We start from the raw sequence: 21,036 nt of genomic DNA on the forward strand, positions 1-21,036 counted from the left end.
CACTGCTGCCTAATAACTTCTTGCTGAACACCCAGTTCAACTGTAAACGGAAAAGAGGTCTAAGTAAGGCGTCTTTTCCACGAACTGTTGAGCTGTGTGCTCAGCAAGCAGTTGCCAGGCAGCAGTGAGCAGTTACCAGGCAGCAGTGAGCAGTTCCAAGGCAGCAGTGAGCAGTTACCAGGCAGCAACAAGCAGTTACCAGGCAGCAGTGAGCAGTTGTGAGAGTTTGAGAGGCATTTCACTGCCTGTAAACAGTTTGTGGAAAAGAGGCCTAAAGCCTGGCGTGTGCTAACTTCTATTTGACATCGCCATTTCAAGTGCTCAGTTCCAAATATCTTATTTTACTGGGTTAATGAATAATGGCCATTGATAACTTGCAATGGTGTGTACAATGCTCAGAACATGAAAGCCAGTTTTCTTTAGTGAAAGTGAAAAGGAATCAATTGATGATGAGTGCTGTCAGAACAGGCTGTGTGGGTGTGGAAGGAAAGCCACGCTGGGACTGGTGGGTGAGAACAAGCCATTTCTTGTTTAGTCAGCCTAGCAAGAAGCAATCTGTTTCTCTTGTACTTTGTAAAGTCTTTAGGACAAGTGCTGAATCAGCGCTAGAGATGGGCGGGAAGTAACTACTACACGCTCTCAGATGTACTGAACTTTCCTAGTGACATCACGGGGGCTCAGCCCTGCATCTCTATATAAAGGAGATCCCTGTTCAACCTTTCTCACACTGTTCATTTCTCTTTCTTCCTCTTCATTTCTGATCCTCAGATAAGCTCCTTCACCATGTGTGATGAACTTGTAGGCACCTGGCAACTGGATAATCCTGGCAAATTTGATGATTATATGAAAGCGATTGGTAAGTGAAGCATGCTTATTTTCTGCTGCCTGGACCTGAGCAAATACAAATGAGAAGAACTTTTAACAGTTCTCCAAAAAACTCCTGGGACAATTTATTACACTTGTGAGGCTCGGGCAGTAATTTTCCCAAAGGTAGCCATGATACAATCAATATTCAATTTTAATGTGATTCTTTTTGAGTGAAAGATCTGATCAAATTTTCTGTTTTTATTGATTTAAGTTGACCGGGAGTTGCAGACTTTTCTGCTTGGCTAATGTATCTCAATAGGCTGATGCACCCCAGCGGTTTGAGGTTTTTAGCAAACCGCAAATGTGGTTTCTGCAGCATTTTTGCACTTTGCAGGTGTGTTTCTGCCTCAATGTAAAGTATAGGAAAAGCTGAAACCGCTCTGGAAAAGGCGACATCAGAGCGGTTTCCAGGCGTTTTTGTTACAGAAACTGTTCAGTAACAGCTTTAGGGCCCGTTCAGACTGCACGCGTTTCCAGCCGCGTTTTGGAAACGCGTGCAGGAGGCCGACACGTACGACATCAGACAGTGCATAGAGTGCACTGTTTGATGTTCACACTGCATGCGTTCCGGACCAGTGCGATCCGGGAACGCATGTTGCACGCAGATTTAGCAAAAACGTGCGGCTGTCCCATTTACTTTTCAGTTATGGGATCAGCCATGCAACGCATACAAACGCGGATGGCGTGCGTTCGTACGCGTTGCGTTCCGCATGCGTGGCCATCCGCGTTTGTAATGTGAACCGGCCCTAACTGTTACAATTAATGAAATCTGCTACATAACCCTTCCAAAATCGCTAGGCATGTTTAGAAAACCGCCCTTTTCCACTACAGCGTTTGCGATGGCTGAATCGCAAAACCGCAAACCACTAGTGATTTTTCAAATCGCTACAGTTTGCTTTTAACATAGGAATCGCGGTAGGTCATTTCCACTACCGCGATTCGTTTTTGACCTGATCGCGCGGTGAAGCGATTATTGCTGCGATTTTGCTATGCAGTGCATGGCAAAATCGCGATCGCAAACGTCGGGAAATCGCCGGGATTTTTTTTCTTTTGCTGAATCGCTAGTGTTCAGCGCGAATGCTAGCGATTGCTAGTGGAAAAGGGCCCTAAACATGCCTGGAATCGCTCTGAAAATCTGCTTCAAAAAACTCTAGCATTTTGCAGATCTGCTAGTAGTTTATGGGACCCAGCAGCAAACCTCTTTGGGAACAGTTCTCAGGTCACAGTATCCTCTACAGCCTGAAGCATTGTGATTGGCTGAATAGTGTGGGCACAGTTTACTACAACTTCCCTGAAACCTAGCAGTTCAAGAGGGTGCAGTCAACCCAATTACGTTAGCAGAATTTCTCTGAGGTTCCCTGCTGGATCCCCTAAAGTAAACTAGCACCAGATTATCTTTATGTATCTGCAGCCAGTTGAGAAGACTCCAATTTCTTCCACATGTATGCTGTTCACCGAGAGGATCTGAAAGATCAAGTACACACCCTTCACACAATGATTGTTGGCAGACCATATCCACTAGGATGGATTTGAAAGACTGAGGCAGATGTCTTTGGTCGCTATCTTTGAGGGCTCGTTCACACTTGTGGGCAGTTTTCCAAATTGCCCACAAGGCTCATATCAGCGCGTTTCGTACGCTTTGTGGTCCGCAAAGCGGTGCCTGTATTTTTAGGACATTTTTGCTATAATGAAAGGTATAGGAAAAACCAAAAACGCTCACAAAAATCGCTTTGTGCAGCGATTGTGTTCACGTTTTTTAAAATGCATTGTATTCTTTTCCGGGTCAAAGAACTTCCTGACTTCCCTCGGAGTGAATAGGGGAAAAAAAATCTCTGGAAAAGTGCTTAGAAAAGCACTTTTAACAAACGCTGCGCGCAGTGGAGCACAATCATTTTCGTTTTTAGATGTGAATGAGGCCTGATGGTGTTTGGCAAATTATCTTATAACTATTATCGGCAGATTAATTGTTGGATTTCTAAAGACTTTTACACTGGATTAACGCTGTGTGCGTTACATAATGTATAAAGTGTGTGAACTGCAAGTGCGTTATATATCATACTCTAGAATTCAAAGCCTGCATGCAGCGAGTTAGAATTGAGCTATCTGTTACAACGCAGAGATGTGATCAACCCTACAGAATTGTACGCAACTGATTCAGTGTGAAAGAAGCCTTATCTCACGTGTGTATGCAGCAGCTGTTACCTCTGAGCTCCAAGCACCTGGCATGCTTAGAATCCTACAGCTGTTTCTGATTTACATTCTATCTAGGGAATGTATCAGTGGAAATCCTTGACTGATAGAAGCTGCCATTCTCTGACTCTCAAACTGCGTATTATTTCTGAGGCAGACTTCCAGCTCACTGTGCTGCCAACCAGATGCTGTTGTAGAACTGGCAGCAAACCTAAAACTATTAGCTGTTGGGGCCCGTTTCCACTATTGCAAATCCGCATGCGTTGGCTGCATAACCAATACAAGTGGATGGCCCTGTTTGCACTTGTCAGTAATCCTGAACGGTTTTCTGTGCGGTAGAAATCTGCACGGAAGAGCTGTCAGAATTCGCACACCCCCCTTAAAGGACATCCAAGGTAAAAAATAATCTGATGAGGAGAAAAAATTGTATCTGTCCGCATTCTCCTAAAAATGAATTTTTTTTTTTTTTTTTAGGAAAACCAATAGAAATGCACCCAGTATGTATATAGTTTAGCCTTTCTAATTCGCCCTCATCTGTGAATAATCACAACTGTAATTTGAGCTCTCAGCTGTACCAGCTGGCTGCCTCAGCAGAGCAGCTAATTTGTAAACACAGGATGTTAACCCTATGTCTGCTTCCAGGAAAGCAGAAAGTGGATTTGTATCGGCTGTAACAAAGAAATGTTTTTCTTTTAAAAGTTGTTATGCTGTTGCTTATCTTTTAGAGCAGAGAGGAATTTCCTCCTCCCAGCATCTATAAAAACATCTAAAAGACTGTACAAGGTCTGAAAGTGCGCCTTGAGATAAGACACTCGTCTTCTGTGTAAAATTAACATGAACTCAAGCAAACAAAGCTGAAAAGGCTCCATCCTACAATTTGTAGGTGATAAAAAATCCTTAACACCAACTATTAATTGAGAATCTTTGTGTGAACACGCCCTAACCGTGCTCCAAATAGTTATGGCAAATGAGATGCAAATTGTTCTGAGTTGATGCAGGATTATGCAGATCTTGCATGCAAATTTATATAGCTTGAAAAAGAACCAATTGATTTCCACCTTAGCAAAATGTGGTGCATTTGCAAGCCACATAAATTTGTCTGCAAGATCTGCATAATCTTGCATCAAGTTGGAATTGGTTGGAGTGCTGCCTCCGCTAGCTTTGCCATGCTTGTTGCAGTAGAAAGCTATATAGCCACTGGTTGTGTACTGATCTCCTCTTCCTCCATCTACCCTGAGGTCTTACAGCATGATCTTGTATTCTGCTAAAAACTGGACTGTCTGAACTACGTTAAGGCAGAATTTGGTCAATTTTTAAGCTGCATAAATTTGCATTTAAAATTTTCATAATCCTACATCAACTCAGAACGATATGCACCTCATTGAGCATCCCTATAATGTCTAAGGCCTGGAACCCACTACAAAATGCAATCGCTAGCGTTTTGTATGAGCGATTTCATGAGCGTTTTTAGTAGCAATTTTAAAGTGTATTCAATTTGCCAGCGGTTGTTTAGCGATTAGCATTTTTAATTCTGATTGTTCAATTTTGTTAGTGTGCAGTAACCAAAATGCTAGCAAAATCGCTCTGTGCAGGTTTTAGTGAGCGATTTATGCCAGCGTTTATATACTTTACATTAATGCTAATCGCTAACACTAAAATCGAAAAATGCTGCATGTCCTGCAATTTGGTAATTGCTCCAGTGGAATTTAGCCCACCCATTAACATCAGCTGAGCATTTAGGGAAATCGCTAGCAGTTTGAATCGCTCCCTACCAACGCTCAGAAAATCGCTCTAGTGCGTTTGGGCCCTCGGGCCTCTTCTCCACTGCAGTTGATAGACAGTGAAATCCCTCTCAAACTCTCACAACTGCTTGCTGCTGCCGGAGCAGTGCTTTTCAGCGCTGCTAGATTTGGGCGCAGCCGGCGCCTCCATAGACTACAATAGGAATCACTCCTATTGCAGCGCTCAGTGAGTAACGTTGGCTCCGTCAGAAGACTGAGCCGAGGTTCCTTAAACAAAATAATTCGGCCTCCAGCAATCGCTGGAAGCCGAATTATTTCATTCCCCCACTATCCATGGCGACCTGGAGGGGGAATAGTAATTAAAACGGCCCGGACTTGTGCAGAAGCAGGATCAGCCGTATAGCAGCTGGATCCTGCGCCCAAGTCTACCGGCGCCGATTTCAAATGTGCTCGCTGCTGCCTGGTAACTGCTTGCTGAGCACACAGCTCAACAGTCCATGGAAAAAGAGGCCTAAACCAAGCTGAGATGAAAGAATATGAACTATTGAGCAGAGCCTCATTCTAAACCAGTTTAACCCACAGCCATGCTGACAGATTCTCTTTGCTATTGCAGGAAGTAAAATTTTATGTCTCTGAGAAACCTGTTAGTAATGTTCCCTGCAGGTACAGGTAGACCTTCCTGCATTTGCTGTGACTCAGCTATTTCAATGAATACAGTGAATAGCATGCTCTAGGCTTTGCCTGGTATAGTGCTGCCTAGTGTTTTTACATCATGTATCTCACTACGGTGGTGTAGTGCTATCGCCTTGCAGCGCTGGGTCCCAGGTTCGAATCACAGCCAGGGGACTATCTAAACACAGTTTGTATGTTCTCCCGTGTATGTGTGTGTTTCCTCTGGGCACTCTGGTTTCATCCCACATCCAAAAAACATACACATAAGTGAATTGTGTTCCCCCTTAAAGGAGATCCGAGGTGACAATAATCTGATGAGGAAAAACAATTATCTGTCCACCTTCTCCTAAAAATGCTTTATTTTTTTATTTTCCCTTACATATCCCACAACTTTATTTTAAATTTAAATCGTTTTTAAATTTTTACTGTTTCAGTGTCTCTGCTCAATGACACCTTCATTGAAGTATGCCAGAGCTCAAATCTATGAATTGTTGGCCCTTTTTAACCACCCTGGCGTTCTATTAAGATCGCCAGGGCGGCTGCGGGAGTTTTTTTTTTTTTTTTTTTTTTTTATTAGAAAAAAATATTCCATGCAGCCAACTGAAAGTTGGCTGCATGAAAGCCCACTAGAGGGCGCTCCGGACGCATCATTCTGATCGCCTCCGGCGACCAGAATTAGCAAGGAAGACCGCAATGAGCGGCCTTCCTTGTTTTGCTTACCTCGTCGCCATGGCGACGAGCGGAGTGACGTCAGCCGACGTCCTGACGTCAGCCGCCTCCGATCCAGCCCTTAGCGCTGGCCGGAACTGTTTGTTCCAGCTGGGCTTGGGCGGCTGGGGGGGACCCTCTTTCGCCGCTGCACGCGGCGGATCGCCGGGTAGCACACGCGGCTGGCAAAGTGCCGGCTGCGTGTGCTGCTTTTTATTTCATGCAAATCGGCCCAGCAGGGCCTGAGCGGCAGCCTCCGGCGGTGATGGGACGAGCTGAGCTCGTCCATACCGCCCAGCTGGTTAATCTCTTTCCTGCTCTCAGAAGCAATTTACTAACAGGAAAGTGCTTTATGGCTGTAGTTGCTTATCATTGAGGGTTATGCTATACTCTGACCCAGTCCGACCTGGACAAAAACGCTTTCACTTGCATACCTAATTAACTTTTTGAGCAGAGAGAGAAAAAAAACACAGCATAGTTATTTGTGTGCTTGGCACTGTACATACACATGCCTATCTCCTCATGTCACCTTGTGTATCCTGTAGAGAGACTCAAATGAGTTTCTCTACGTGGATTTTTTTTTTTTCCTTCTTACCCGGTGCTCTCATCCATTCTCCTTGCCGTCCACCAGAGTGCCGCCGTTCTCCCGCAGTCAGACTCAGTTGACGTCTATCACGCTGGTGCCTGACGAGATAACGTACAGATAAAAACACAGTAATTGTACAATGAGTATTCTAGTCTGGTCAGAACTTGTGCACAAGTTTTTTTTTTTTTTTTTTTACAAAGTCGAGGTACAAAATTGTCAGGCTTAATCGTAGTCAAATTTGAGCAGGGTTGTAACAAGTATCAACGTCAGTCGTATTGCGAGGATCAGACCGAGTCAGGGACAGGCCGAGTCAGTAACAAGAATCAGATGGCTGCGGTACAAAAGGGCTAGACAGAGGCGAGGTCAGGAAACAGGTAGAAGGTCGGTACACAGATAAATCACAACGATATGATATTCCTAGTAAATTACAATTTACAGCTATCAATAGTAACTCAGGAAGGTAGCAAGGCCAAGAACCAGCGAACTGATTAGTATCGAGGCCAGTAAGCAACTGAACAAATCCTGCATTCCTCAATCACCCCAATCAGTGATGTCACAGTGACATCCCCCTACCGTCCGTCACCTCAGATTCTTCTCCTGAGCCTATAAGGCTCACTCGAACTCGTGCGACCTTTAGGGTCCCGCGTTAGCCGGAAGACACTGCTGGAGGGATGCCGCCAGAGGACTCCAGCGCGGCAGTCCCGCCGCTCGCCCGGACCACGCCAGAGACGCCACGGGACCTGCCGCTGGAAAGTAAGCTTGTTGCGTCATTGAGCAGCTTGCCGGGCAAGATTGCGGCTGAATGGTGGCACTGAGGAGGACGGCTAGGGATATATGGATATAGATAGATACTTATGGGGCTAGAACCGGCCATAGACATAGACCGGAACTAGACATAGATATGACTATGGTAGGGATGAGACTGAGCCACTCTGAGGAACAGTTAAGTAACAAGACAATTAAAAATCCTATTTAGTATCTATTTTAAATACACTTTTTTTTTTTTTTTTTTTTTTTTTTTTTTAGAACTTTTAAAGGAATACTGTCAGGGGAAAACCCGTGGCTTCTAATGGTCCTGTGCCCGTGCAGCCACTCACCGATGCTCCGGCCCCACCTCTGGTTCACTTCTGGAGTTTCTGACTTTAAAGCCAATGGGTACTGCTATAAAAATAACAGTCAGATACTCACCTAAGGCGAGGGAAGGCTCGGTCCTAATGAGCCTTCCCTCTCCTCTCCCGGTGCCCTCGGTGCTGCGCTGGCTCCCCCGTTCGCTTCCGCCGCCGCATGGACTTCAGAGGTCTTCGGGAGCACTCGGGCTTCCAAAGACGGGCCGCTCCATACTACGTACGCGCGAACGCGTCATAGAGGGCGCATGCGTACTATGGAGTGGCCCTGTCCTCGGGAGCCCGAGTGCTCCCGAAGGCTTCCGAAACATCCCTTCGGCTGCGAAAGTGGCAGTATTTGACCGAACTGGTCGAATACTGTCACGGGGGATCCTGCGCGGTACCGGGAGAGGAGAGGGAAGGCTCATTAGGACCAAGCCTTCCTTCTCCTTAGGTGAGTATCCGACTTTTTTTTTTTTTTTTTCTAGCGGTACCCATTGGCTTGAAAGTTGGAAACTCCAGAAGTGAACCAGAGGTGGGGCCGGAGCATCGGTGAGTGGCTGCACGGGCACAGGACCATTAGAAGCCACAGGTTTTCCCCTGACAGTATTCCTTTAAAAGTTCTAAAAAAAAAAAAAAAAGTATTTAAAATAGATACTAAATAGGATTTTTAATTGTCTCGTTACTTAACTGTTCCTCAGAGTGGCTCAGTCTCATCCCTACCATAGTCATGTCTATGTCTATGGCCGGTTCTAGCCCCATAAGTATCTATCTATCTATCTATATCCATATATCCCTAGCCATCCTCCTCAGTGCCACCATTCAGCCGCAATCTTGCCCGGCAAGCTGCTCAATGACGCAACAAGCTTACCTTCCAGCGGCAGGTCCCGTGGCGTCTCTGGCGTGGTCCGGGCGAGCGGCGGGACTGCCGCACTGGAGTCCTCTGGCGGCATCCCTCCAGCACTGTCTTCCGGCTCACGCGCGACCCTAAAGGTCGCACGAGTTCAAGTGAGCCTTATAGGCTCAGGAGAAGAATCTGAGGTGACGGACGGTAGGGGGAAGTCACTGACATCACTGATTGGGGTGATTTTTTTTTTTTTTTTTTTCTTTCCTTCACGGTAAACATTCACTTTAAAGTCGGAAGACCACTGCCTGCACAGCTGTGTCCTTGCTTACGTCACCAGGAGCGTACTCAATAAACTCCTGGTGATGTCAGCGAGAGGGAGGGCGCGGCTGCGCAGGCGCAGTGGTTTTCTGACTTTAAATTCTGAAATTCCAGAAGTGAACCGGAGGCGGGGCCGGAGCATCGGTGAGTGGCTGTACGGGCACAGGATGACTGCAGGGGACCATTAGAAGCATCGGGTAAGTTCATCTCAGGTTAGTGTGCCTTATCTGAAGTTAGTGCCCCTTAAAGAGAATCTGTATTGTTAAAATCGCACAAAAGTAAACATACCAGTGCGTTAGGGGACATCTCCTATTACCCTCTGTCACAATTTCGCCGCTCCTCGCCGCATTAAAAGTGGTTAAAAACAGTTTTAAAAAGTTTGTTTATAAACAAACAAAATGGCCACCAAAACAGGAAGTAGGTTGATGTACAGTATGTCCACACATAGAAAATACATTCATACACAAGCAGGCTGTATACACCCTTCCTTTTGAATCTCAAGAGATCATTTGTGTGTTTCTTTCCCCCTGCAGCTATCTTCCACTGAAGTGTCAGGCTGTTTCTTCCTGCAGAGTGCAGACAGCTCTGCCTGTATGTAATTCCTCAGTATGTGAAAGCCCAGCCTGCTCAGAGGAGGATTTATCCAGCTTGTAAAAGATAATAGAGCAGAGAGAAGCAGCACTAAACTAAATAACACACAGCAGTGTGCAGAGAGGGACCTGGAGGGGGAAGATGCATCACAGAACCACAACACTGAAGAACTTGGCAGCCTTCTAGACACAGGCTGACAAGTCTGACAAGAGAGAGATAAGTTGATTTATTACAGAGATGGTGATAGTAGAACGTGCTGCAGTAAGCCAGAACACATTAGAATAGCTTTTGGAACTTGTAGGATGATAAAAAACAGGATGCAATTTTTGTTACGGAGTCTCTTTAAGTAGCTTTGTGCACACTAATGGCTGGAATACACGGGTCGACTGGCGGCTCGATTAGCCCCCGGATCAACCCCAGCCGCGTCCCCGCTCGTCCGCACGGATCGATTACAGCTCCTCCCGCCGGCGCTTCCTTATCAGCGCTCGATTCCCTGCCATTGTCCACCGGCGGATCGAGCGGGCGAGGGTCGAGCGGCATGATCGGGCCAGCTGAATATTATCAGCTGGCCGGATCAGCTGGTCGATACACGGTACAGAAATGTACCGTGTATTCCCAGCATAAAAGATGCACAAAGCTGCACCGTGCACAGCCTAATGCGTCGATCTTTGCGCGCGATGCGACGATAACGGTGCACTGCTGCGCTGTTTAGGTCGCATCCTATGCGACCTTAAGGTCGCATCATGTACAGTATAGTGGGTGCGATGTTATCGCGCATCTTTTAGCGTGCACAAAGCTACTTAACCTTCCTGGCGGTAATGGGTAAGCCGCGCAGGAGGTTTTCTCAGGCCCTGCTGGGCCGATTTGCTTAATTTTTTTTTTATTTTGCCGCCGCCCCGTGCTTGATCGCCGCTATCCATCGCACCACGCCCCCCCTCCCCAGACCCCGTGCGCTGCCTGGCCAATCAGTGCCAGGCAGCGCTGAGGGGTGGATCGGGACTCCCAATGACGTCGCTGACGTGGCCATGGCGACGGGGGAAGCCCTCCAGGAAGAATGGGATTTCCTGATCGGAGGTCGGCAAAGCCCTGGGCTCGCTACATGAATTAAAAAAAAAAAAAAAAAAAAAAAACTGCTGCGCTGCCTCCTGGCGGAATTTATTAGACCGCCAGGAGGGTTAAGGGGCACTAACCTCAGATAAGGCACACTAACCGGCTTAGCGCCAGTTAGTGAATCAAGACCTAAGTAGGTAGTAGCAGTGTTAGGGAGTTTTGCCCAACAAACTCCTTACTGAATAGGTCCTGGCTTACTGAATAGGAAGAGCCAGGATTAGAACCCAAGACTCCTACATCAGAGGCAGAGCCCTTAAAGGGACACTGTAGGGGGTCGGGGGAAAATGAGTTGAACTTACCCGGGGCTTCTAATGGTCCCCCGCAGACATCCTGTGCCTGCGCAGCTGCTCACCGATGCTACGGCCCCGCCTCCGGTTCACTTCTAGAATTTCAGACTTTGCAGTCTGAAAACAACTGCGCCTGCATTGCCGTGTCCTCTCTCGCTGATGTCACCAGGAGCGTACTGCGCAGACCCAGTATGGTTTGTGTCTGCGCAGTATACTCCTGGTGACATCAGCGGGATTGAGGACAGGGCAACGCAGGCACAGTATCCCTTTAACGATTACACTATCCAGCCACACTGGCCCTTTCTATCCTGGGTAATTTGCCTTTATTATTACATTAATTTACATTTGAAATTGAAAATAAGAAAAATCTCAATATATATTTAGCAATTATCTAGTTTATGTGTATGAGGCTTTAGGGCCAGTTTCCACTACTGTTCCATGCAGGGATGGATCTGGGGTGGGGGGTGGGTTAGGGGGGCAGCGAATTCTGATTCTGCTGTGCAGATTTTTTTTTTTTTTTTTTTTTTTTTTTTTTTTTTTTTTTTTTCTGGACAAGTGGAAACCGTCCCATTTACTATAATAGGTATGCGAATCTGCATGCAGAAAACGTATGCAGATTCGCTGCCGTGGAAACGGGCCCTCGCTGTATATGTAGTAAGCGGTTTGTGCTTTTGATTTTGTTGAGGGTTTAGCAGTGAGCCGCTTGTTACAGTTGAGGGCAGACAGACCTCGGCATGTCCAGGATGTTTGCTCAGTAAAGCGAGTCGCAGAGGCCACCTTTCTTGGTGAGCTCAGTGTTTGTCTACGCTCCCTTAGCACATAAATGAGACCCATGTTTGGTCTGCTGTGATTGTGCGCCTTTCTACTGCTTATCTCTGCTGAACAAAGGAGGAAATGATATGACCAAGAGTATATCAACCAGTTTCTAATTTTGGCTACTTTGGTCAGGCCCATTTATTACTGATGGTCAAATGCATAGGATTCTGCATACTGCCATACAATCCCCAAACCTCTTTTAGCAGACCTCTGTGTGACAGTCAGTGGACGGGGTCTTCCATCGGGTGCGCGATGGTAACGTTGGGTGATCATGAACAATGAATGCGTTTATCCATGATATCACTCGCCATTACTGCCAAGCACCCAATCGAGCATTTCAGCCTGACATCTTGCAGCATGTCCGCACGGATGCATGCACCGTCGATCGGCATCAATTTGCATCCGATTAAATAATTATTGGATGGTCTTTTGGCCACTTTTTTTTTTTTTTTTTTGTGTGTGTGTGAACAAAGCTTAAAGAGACTCTGAAGCGAGAATAAGTCTCGCTTCAGAGCTCATAGTTAGCAGGGGCATGTGTGCCCCTGCTAAACCGCCGCTATTGCGCCGCTGAACGGGGGTCCCTTCACCCCCAAACCCACCCCCCGCAAGACTTGGTCGTTCCTGGAGGCAGGGCTAACGGCTGCAGCCCTGCCTCTAGTCGCATCTATCAGCGGCGCATCGCTGCCTTACCCCCACCCCTCTCAGTGAAGGAAGACTGAGAGGGGCGGGGGAGAGGCAGATATACGCGCTGACAGACGCGTGTGGGGCAGGGCTGCGGCGGTTAGCCCTGCCCCAACCAGGAAGCGCTGCACCGAGGGGATTTTGGGGGGTGAAGGGACCCCCATATAGCGGCGGTTTAGCAGGGGCACATATGCCCCTGCTAACTTTGAGGTCTGAAGCGAGATTTATTCTCGCTTCACTTTGTCTGAGTGGATTAGCTGCATGCTTGTTTCATGTGAGTGAGAAACTACTGATGCCAGAAGGATCAGCATGACAGCCAGGCAACTGGTATTGTTTAAAGGGAAAGAAACATGGCAGCTTCCCTACCCCTCTCTCTTTTCAGTGTTTTTGTTTGTTCTTGATTTTTCTTTCCATCGCATTTGTTTTGGAGATCAATCTCACTGGCTGTAATGCAAGGATCAATAATAGTCGTGCGCCCTGTTGGTTAATATGTCATTTTTGAGATTCTTCTTCTAAAGCTCCCATTTCTCTCTGTTCCAGGGGTTGGTTTTCCCACCAGGAAAATTGCATGCAATCTGAAACCTGATGTGATTATCTCTAAAAATGGAGACGTTTGGACTTTAAGGACACAAAGCACCTTTAAGAACACACAGCTTGATTTTGAATTGGATAAAGAGATGGATGAAACAACTGCAGATGATCGCAAATGCAAGGTAATAAGAATACAGACCATTAGATTTATTGGTCATTATTGTATCAGTGAAAAAAATATATATTCTTGGCACAGGGAAACCTGAATTGGATGATTCATTTTGTTAGAGACTGCAACCTGTTAGATCTTCAGCTCTTCCTCTGCAAACGTCACGGGCCTGCTCGTGACCTTCCTTGGTCTGTAGTCATGACTGGTGCACATTAATGGTGCAATTTATTCCCCCCCCCCCCCCCCCCCATCAGATTTAATTATACAAAACTGCAGAACCGATGTAAAATGATTCTATCTTTGATTTTACAATCTAATTGAAAGACAGAAACTACTCTAATCGACCTGTTTATGGGAACAATCTATAATTACCTTCTGATTACTTTCAATCATAATTACTGCATTGAAAGATCGCATCTGATGAAAGAATTGTTTTGTTGTTGGGAATCTTAAGGGTTGCTTCACACGGACATCAGCCTGGCTTGCAGTGGCGTCTATTTTAGTGGAATCGCGTTCAGGCTCTCGGTGGCTTCCCATTGCGATTTCAAGCCGTGTGTGCGCATCCTATTTGAAGCGCAGGGAGGATGCAGCCTTATGGGTAAATCCTTTATGTCCCCGCTCCACACCTGCGGTAATTAATGCTCCTTTAACTCAGTGCTTAGGCACTCAGACTTGCACGTGAGAGCATGGCTATGTGCAATAGACCTCCTAACCTGATTTATGCATTAATGGCTTTTTATTTTTGTTTTTTTTTTGTTAGACTATCTTTACACTGGCTGATGGGGTACTGAGACAACTACAGAAGTGGGGTGACAAGGAAACCACTATAGACCGAGAAGTAAAAGATGGACAAATGATAACAGTAAGTTGTGTAGCCAGTACTACCATTTTTGGAGGACAGTATAGCTGGAAAATATGGCAGAGTGCAGAGCCAGGACAAGGTCCTCCAGCACCCAAGGCTGGGACACCAAAGTGCGCCCCTCCATCCCTCCCACCCCAGCCGTCACACACTGATTGGCTCTCCAGCTGTTAAGGAACTACAAGCCCCACAATGCACTGCAGGAGTCTGACAGCCACAGTCATGATTCATAAAGGCAAATGCATTGTGGGACTTGTAGTTCCTTAACAGCTGGAGAGCCAAGTTTGCAGATCACTGCAATAGGGAAAGGATAGCTGAGTGAGTTGTGCGCCCCTTCCTACACTGCGTCCTGAGGCTGGAGCCTTCGGCCCGGCCCTGGCAGAGTAGCATGATTTGTTCACACTACAGTCCATGCTTTAAATCACATCCTGAGCACAGAGCAGGATTATCAATCAGGCAACCTAGTCAAGTGCTTGGGGCCTAGTTGGTGTCAAGGGGCCCACCTGCCAAGTTCTTTGACCTCTCTCCACTTCAGGTTACCAAAAGGACCAAACGGGGGCCCCAAACTTACTACTTTGCCTAAGGCCCCCGTTGCATCTCAATCCATCTCTGCCTGAGCGTTTAGTTTTCTTCACGTCTTTCTGGGTTTCCTCATAGTGCTATGGTTTTCTCCTACAATCCAAAAACCCATTGGTAAGCGAACTGCCTCTCCCTGAAAAAACTGACAATGTGCCACCATATTCTCGTGTCAGCCGAGGGCCCCAAAATGGCTAGGTTTGGTAAATTTGTGCAAGACTGAGATGATCTTGCCTATAGTTAGAAAGCAGTCATGATTCACACCCTTGAGTGATTGAGTCAGCCTCTTAGGGCTCTTTTACATCTGAACATCTGAGATAGCGTTAGTGAAACCTCAAAGTATGCTTTGACCTATGCGTTTTTTTTTTTTTTAGTGTGGTGTGTTTTTTTTTTTTTTTTTTTTTTCTCCCTAATAGATAACTGGAGTTTAACTCTTCCTGTACTGGAAACAATATTAGACTTAATGTTTGTCCAAAGTAACCTCTCCCTATCCTAGCCCCCTTAACCTTTATTAGCGCCTAACTTTCCCCAATTTTTTTTGTTTTTAAAAACAAGTCATACCCTATATTTAAAGGGCAATTGGAAGTGAGAGATGTGGAGGCTGCCATATTTTTAAAGCAGGGCTGTGGAGTCTGTCCCAAAATCCTCCGACTCAGTTTAGGATTCCTCCGACTCCTCGACTCCGACTCCTCTAATTTGCATATTACAATTTTGTTGATTAACAGTATGTAACATGAAATTCGTCTCCTAACTGCCAACGCTTAGGAATTTTACAAGACAACTGAAGTGAGAAGGATATGTAGACTACATTTATTCCCTTTAGACTAAAACTAGTCCTTGGTAAGAGTACTTGTAAAAGGTACAAACCGGAACAAAGAACAGCTATCAGGCCCTAGGCAATGTAAGTGTGGGTACATGTAAGAATGATGTGCAGGTACTCTGCAGGGGAATGAGGAGATTGTAAACCGACAACACCTCTGTGTTCAATGTGCACAGCATTCTCAGTGGATTCCCTGCAGCTCTGTGGGGAGTGCATATGTGTAGAGTCTAGTACTACTGTGTAACAGCTTCCTCCAGCCGCCTTCAGGATAATCAGTCCCTCGTTGTCGTCCTCCACCACCTGGATCTTCTGCTATGAGTCCAGGTACTTGAGCCAGTCGGGCGTAGTGCGCATGCACACACTCTGCCGCCAGGAGCATACTACACCTGTGCAGCACTATTGTGCAGGTGCAGAATGTTCCTGGCTGTGGGAGCGGCATGCGGCCGGACAGCGCTGACTGGCTGAATTACCAGGACTCATAGCAGAAGATCCGGGTGGTGGAGGACAGCGAGGGACTGATTAGCCTGAAGGGGGCTGGAGGAAGCCCCAGGTATGTATAAAACTTTACTTTTCATCTGTCTCAGGTACCCTTTAATTTGTAGTCACCAAACCAAATTTTAACATATCAAATTATTTGATTTCATCAGCAAAGGGAGTGCATACATTTGCATAAATCAGCATCAGTGCAGAATTATTTCCATCTCATTGACCATCTCTATTAGTGACACGGCTACACATCAGGCTTTATTCTTACAGCATAGATGTTTAGTATATATAAGAGATTCCTGTGTACACATCATACTGTATATACAGTCACAATCAGATATGTATATCTGACCTTAAAAATACGGGGACTGCTTTATTGAAGCAGCACAAGTAACTAATTTTGATTGGTTTTCATTTTTGTGGACTAAGCACAGCTATTACTATATATATACATTATTTTTGACTATTACTTGAGAAATAGAACATTTTATCATATTTTCTATTTTAATTACAGTAACCAATTCATTAGTCGGTGCATTTTTTCCCGACTCCGACTCCAGGCACCCAAAATTGTCCGACTCCACAGCCCTGTTTTACAGGACCAGTGTTACGAATGGTTATAGTTATGTTAAGTGCTGTTGTAATATTAGAGGTAACCAGCATTTATTTTTTTATAATGTGCAGCATGAGTAATAAAAACATTACATTATAATATTCAATCAATCCCCCTCACTGTATTGGCGACATGGGACAAACTAACCTGGATAGGGGTGTACAAATGGCAGTTTCAAAGTAGGTAAATTGATCAGTCGCTCCCCACGAGCGCTGACACAGCCTCTCGTACGCTCAGCAGGAGCGCCTGTCATATTGACGTCGTCGTATTAGACACTGGAAGTCTTCGGAGGGGACCTTCAGAGTCCCGTCTGCACAGGCACTGCTGGGGGCACCTATTGAGGCTAAGACTCGCGCAGTCTAAGCCGAAAGTGTGCAGTGATATTGTTGAATAAGACTGCGCATGGGCGGAAGTCTCTTAGCCTCAATAGGTGCTCCCAGCAGTGCCTGCGCAGACGGGACTCTGAAGGTCCCCTCCGTCACTTTATGTATCTAGAGTTTAGCCTGTCTAATTCCTCATGTGTCTAATCACAAGCTGTGATTTTAGCTCTACGCTATGTCATATGACAGCCACAGCATAGATGTCAGATAAGCTCATTTGAAAGCACAGGATGTTAACAATCTGTCTGCTTCCATTTATCAGAAAGTAGAAACAGTGCAGATTTATTTTATGATTTGTATAAGCTGTAACAAGTTGTGGTGGTACGCTGTTGCATATCTTTTAGAGCAGAGAGGAAGTTCTGAGTTCAGGTCCGCTTTTAAGTTGCTATGTTCTTTAGAATATATACCAATAATCTGAGGGGGGAGGGGGGGGGGGTGGTAGAGTTTGACTTCAATCCATATTTTGGTAAGCTTTTGTCATTATGTCTGTAATCACTTTATTTTTTTTATTTATTTATTTTTTTTTTTTTCCTTCTGCAGACCTGTACATTTGGAGATGTGACATGCCAACGGACCTATACGAAAAAATAAAGCCTTCGGTCTTTATAGACTTTAACCTATATAATACAGGCTCAGTTCAATGAGCAGCTTCTTAATAACTTTCATCTTACTCGTAATGAAAAAGCGTATTGGAGATATCCGTATTCTACTGTGGCATTTGTCATGCCAGTACAAATTAAACCTCTTGGTGTATCAATTTGCCTCTGTTTTTTGTGGGTTTTTTTTTATTTTTATTTTATTTTTTTTAAACCAGTGTACACTAAACTGCAGCAGCTTCGCAGAGAAACCACAACATCCTTCTTTCATTTACAGCAGGGATGCAGCGAAGCCCAGGGGAGCCAGTGGGTCACAGGCTTAAAGCACACCAGAAAGGAGTGGAATGTGGAGGCAGCCATATTTATCTCCTTGCTCTCACTGGCTGCAGTAGAGTGTGGATCACACACCTGAAACAAGCATGCAAGCTAATCTAGCAAGACTTCAGTCAGAAACATCTCATCTGCCTGCTTGTTTAGGCTCTATGGCTCAAAGTATTAGGGCTCGTTTCCACTATAGCGAATCCGCATGCGGGCACTGCATGCGGATTCGCATACTTAATGTTAGTGGATGGGGCTGTTTCCACGTGTGCGGCGGCGGCGTTTTTCGGTGCGGGGAAAATCTGCACGACAGGGTCGTGCAGATTCACGTGCGGCAGGAATGCGGGCGAATCGCCGCTAATGTATTAGGGAAATCGCATGCGGCTTTGTCATGCGGATTTCCCCGCGATTTCGCATGAAGGCCAATGGAACTTAACACAGGCAGTGACATGGTTAAATTCGCATGGCTCCTTGCCATGCGAAATCGCATGCGCAATCGCGGCGCAATCGCGGGTAAATCTGCATGCGGAAACGCAGCTGCATGCGATTTCTTCAGCGGTGGAATCCAGGCGATTCCGCACCGCTACAGTGGAAACGAGCCCTCAGAGGCAGAGGATCAGCAGGACAGCCAGGCAATTTATATTGTTTTTAATGGAAATGCTTATGCCAGCTTCCATGTTCTTCTTGCTCCAGGTCTGTGGTGTGTTTTTTATATCTATCTCGATTTTTTTTTTTTTTTTTAACCAATATGATTGCTTTGAGATTGTGGTTCAGTTTTGGTTTAGCCAATTTTTTTAACATCTGAAATCCGATTGGTTGCTTTGGGCCTCAGGACCACTTTTTAACCAGCGTAAGAGTTTGAAATGTAAGAGAGATCCCCAAACAGATGCCTCAGGGCCAGGCCAAGATTCGCATTTGGATGAGGCTTATTTGGTGTCAAGGCTTTGAAAGTAGTGTTGGGCCGAACCTCCGATTTTCGGTTCGCGAACCGCAATAGACTTCAATGGGGATGCGAACTTTGAAAAAAAAAAATTATGCTGGCCACAAAAGTGATGGAAAAGATGTTTCAAGGGGTCTAACACCTGGAGGGGGGGATGGCGGAGTGGGATACATGCCAAAATTCCCCGGGAAAAATCTGGATTTGACGCAAAGCAGCGTTTTAAGGGCAGAAATCACATTGAATGCTAAATGACAGGCCTAAAGTGCTTTCAAACATCTTGCATGTGTATACATCAATCAGGTAGTGTAATTAAGGTACTGCTTCACACTGACACACCAAACTCATCGTGTAACGCACCGCAAACAGCTGTTTGTGTAGTGACGGCCGTGCTTTACTGGTGCGCACCATGGCGAGAGTGCAGGTTTTGGTGGCTTTACAGCCCATATGGTCACCTGGCTGATGTAGCTGAATGACAGAACAGTGACTTTCCAGCTGATCAAATTTGGTCTGACCACAATGAGGCAACGACCTTATTATCGTGGGTGTGCCCCCCGAGACACTCTTCTAGGCGCCGGTCATTGCTCCATTGTGATACGCAAGCCCCTTCACCACGGCAAGGTAATGATCACGAAGGGGAATGGGCGCATGTACATGCCTTTTCTTTTGTTGTTGCAGCTGCCCGCAGTGCAGCCAGAAAAATTAGGCAGTCATGTACACGCACCCGAAAAATTATTACAGCGGCCGCTGCTAGCAGCGGCCTAAAAAATTCAGCAATCCGCCTGGAGTCCCGGACCCTGTTGGTGGTGGCGGAGAAGGTAGTTAAGCGGCCTGCAGGCAGACATGCTGTGTGGAGGGACTGGGAGCGACTTAGTCTTCTTGGGGCAGGCCAGGCAGCCAGTCACACGGCGTGCAGGCAGAGATGCTGTATGTGCGGGGACTGACTTAGTCTTGGGGCGGGCAGCAGCCCTCCGGGATCCATGCCTCATTCATTTTAATAAAGGTGAGGTACTTAACACTTTTGTGACTTAGGCGACTTCTCTTCTCTGTGACAATGCCTCCAGCTGCGCTGAAGGTCCTTTCTGAGAGGACGCTTGCGGCAGGGCAGGAGAGAAGTTGGATGGCAAATTGGGACAGCTCTGGCCACAGGTCAAGCCTGCGCACCCAGTAGTTCAAGGGTTCCTCATCGCTGTTCACAGCAGTGTCTACATCCACACTTAAGGCCAGGTAGTCGGCTACCTGCCGTTCCAGGCGTTGGTGGAGGGTGGATCCGGAAGGGCTACGGCGAGGCGTTGGACTAAAGAACGTCCGCATGTCCGACATCACCATGAGATCGCTGGAGCGTCCTGTCTTTGACTGCGTGGACACGGGAGGAGGATTAGTGGCAGTGGTACCTTGCTGGCGTTGTGCCGTCACATCACCCTTAAAGGCATTGTAAAGCATAGTTGACAGCTGGTTCTGCATGTGCTGCATCCTTTCCACCTTCCGGTGAGTTGGTAACAGGTCCGCCACTTTGTGCCTGTACCGAGGGTCTAGTAGTGTGGCCACCCAGTACAGCTCATTCCCCTTGAGGTTTTTTATACGGGGGTCCCTCAACAGGCAGGACAGCATAAAAGACGACATCTGCACAAAGTCGGATCCAGTACCCTCCATCTCCTCTTGCTCTTCCTCAGTGACGTCAGGTAAGTCAACCTCCTCCCCCCAGCCGCGAACAATACCACGGGAAGGTTGAGCAGCACAAGCCCCTTGCGATGCCTGCTGAGGTTGTTCTCCTGCCGCTGTCCCCTCCTCCTCCTGCTCCCCCAAAGAAACACCTTGCTCATCATCCTCTGAGTCTGATTCGTCTTCTGCACACGACTTCTCTTCTTCCTCCTCCCCCCTCTGTGCTGCCGCAGGTGTTGAGGAAACAGCTGGGTCTGATGAAAATTGGTCCCATGCCTGTTCCTGCCGTAACGGTTCCTGGTCACGCTCATTCACAGCTTCATCCGCCACTCTACGCACAGCACGCTCCAAGAAGTAAGCGTAGGGAATTAAGTCGCTGATGGTGCCCTCACTGCGGCTCACCAGGTTGGTCACCTCCTCAAACGGCCGCATGAGCCTGCATGCATTCTCCATCAGTGTCCAGTTGTCGGGCCAGAACATCCCCATCTTCCCAGACTGTTTCATTCTACTGTAGTTGTAGAGGTAGTGGGTCACGGCTTTCTTCTGTTCTAGCAGGCGGGAGAACATGAGC

General features: G+C 46.6%; 1 protein-coding gene across 1 annotated transcript; it reads left to right on the forward strand.

Moving 5' to 3' along the window:
* The first annotated feature begins 709 nt into the window (after positions 1 to 709).
* LOC137517804 (myelin P2 protein-like) lies at positions 710 to 17,709 on the forward strand. Its single transcript, XM_068234850.1, has 4 exons — positions 710 to 856; positions 13,059 to 13,231; positions 13,979 to 14,080; positions 17,493 to 17,709. The coding sequence occupies exons 1-4, from the start codon at positions 784 to 786 to the stop codon at positions 17,541 to 17,543; spliced, it is 399 nt and encodes a 132-aa protein (XP_068090951.1). The 5' UTR covers positions 710 to 783; the 3' UTR covers positions 17,544 to 17,709.
* The last annotated feature ends 3,327 nt before the right edge of the window (positions 17,710 to 21,036 follow it).

Source organism: Hyperolius riggenbachi, chromosome 5 (genome assembly GCF_040937935.1).
Source record: "Hyperolius riggenbachi isolate aHypRig1 chromosome 5, aHypRig1.pri, whole genome shotgun sequence".
NCBI lineage: Eukaryota > Metazoa > Chordata > Amphibia > Anura > Hyperoliidae > Hyperolius > Hyperolius riggenbachi.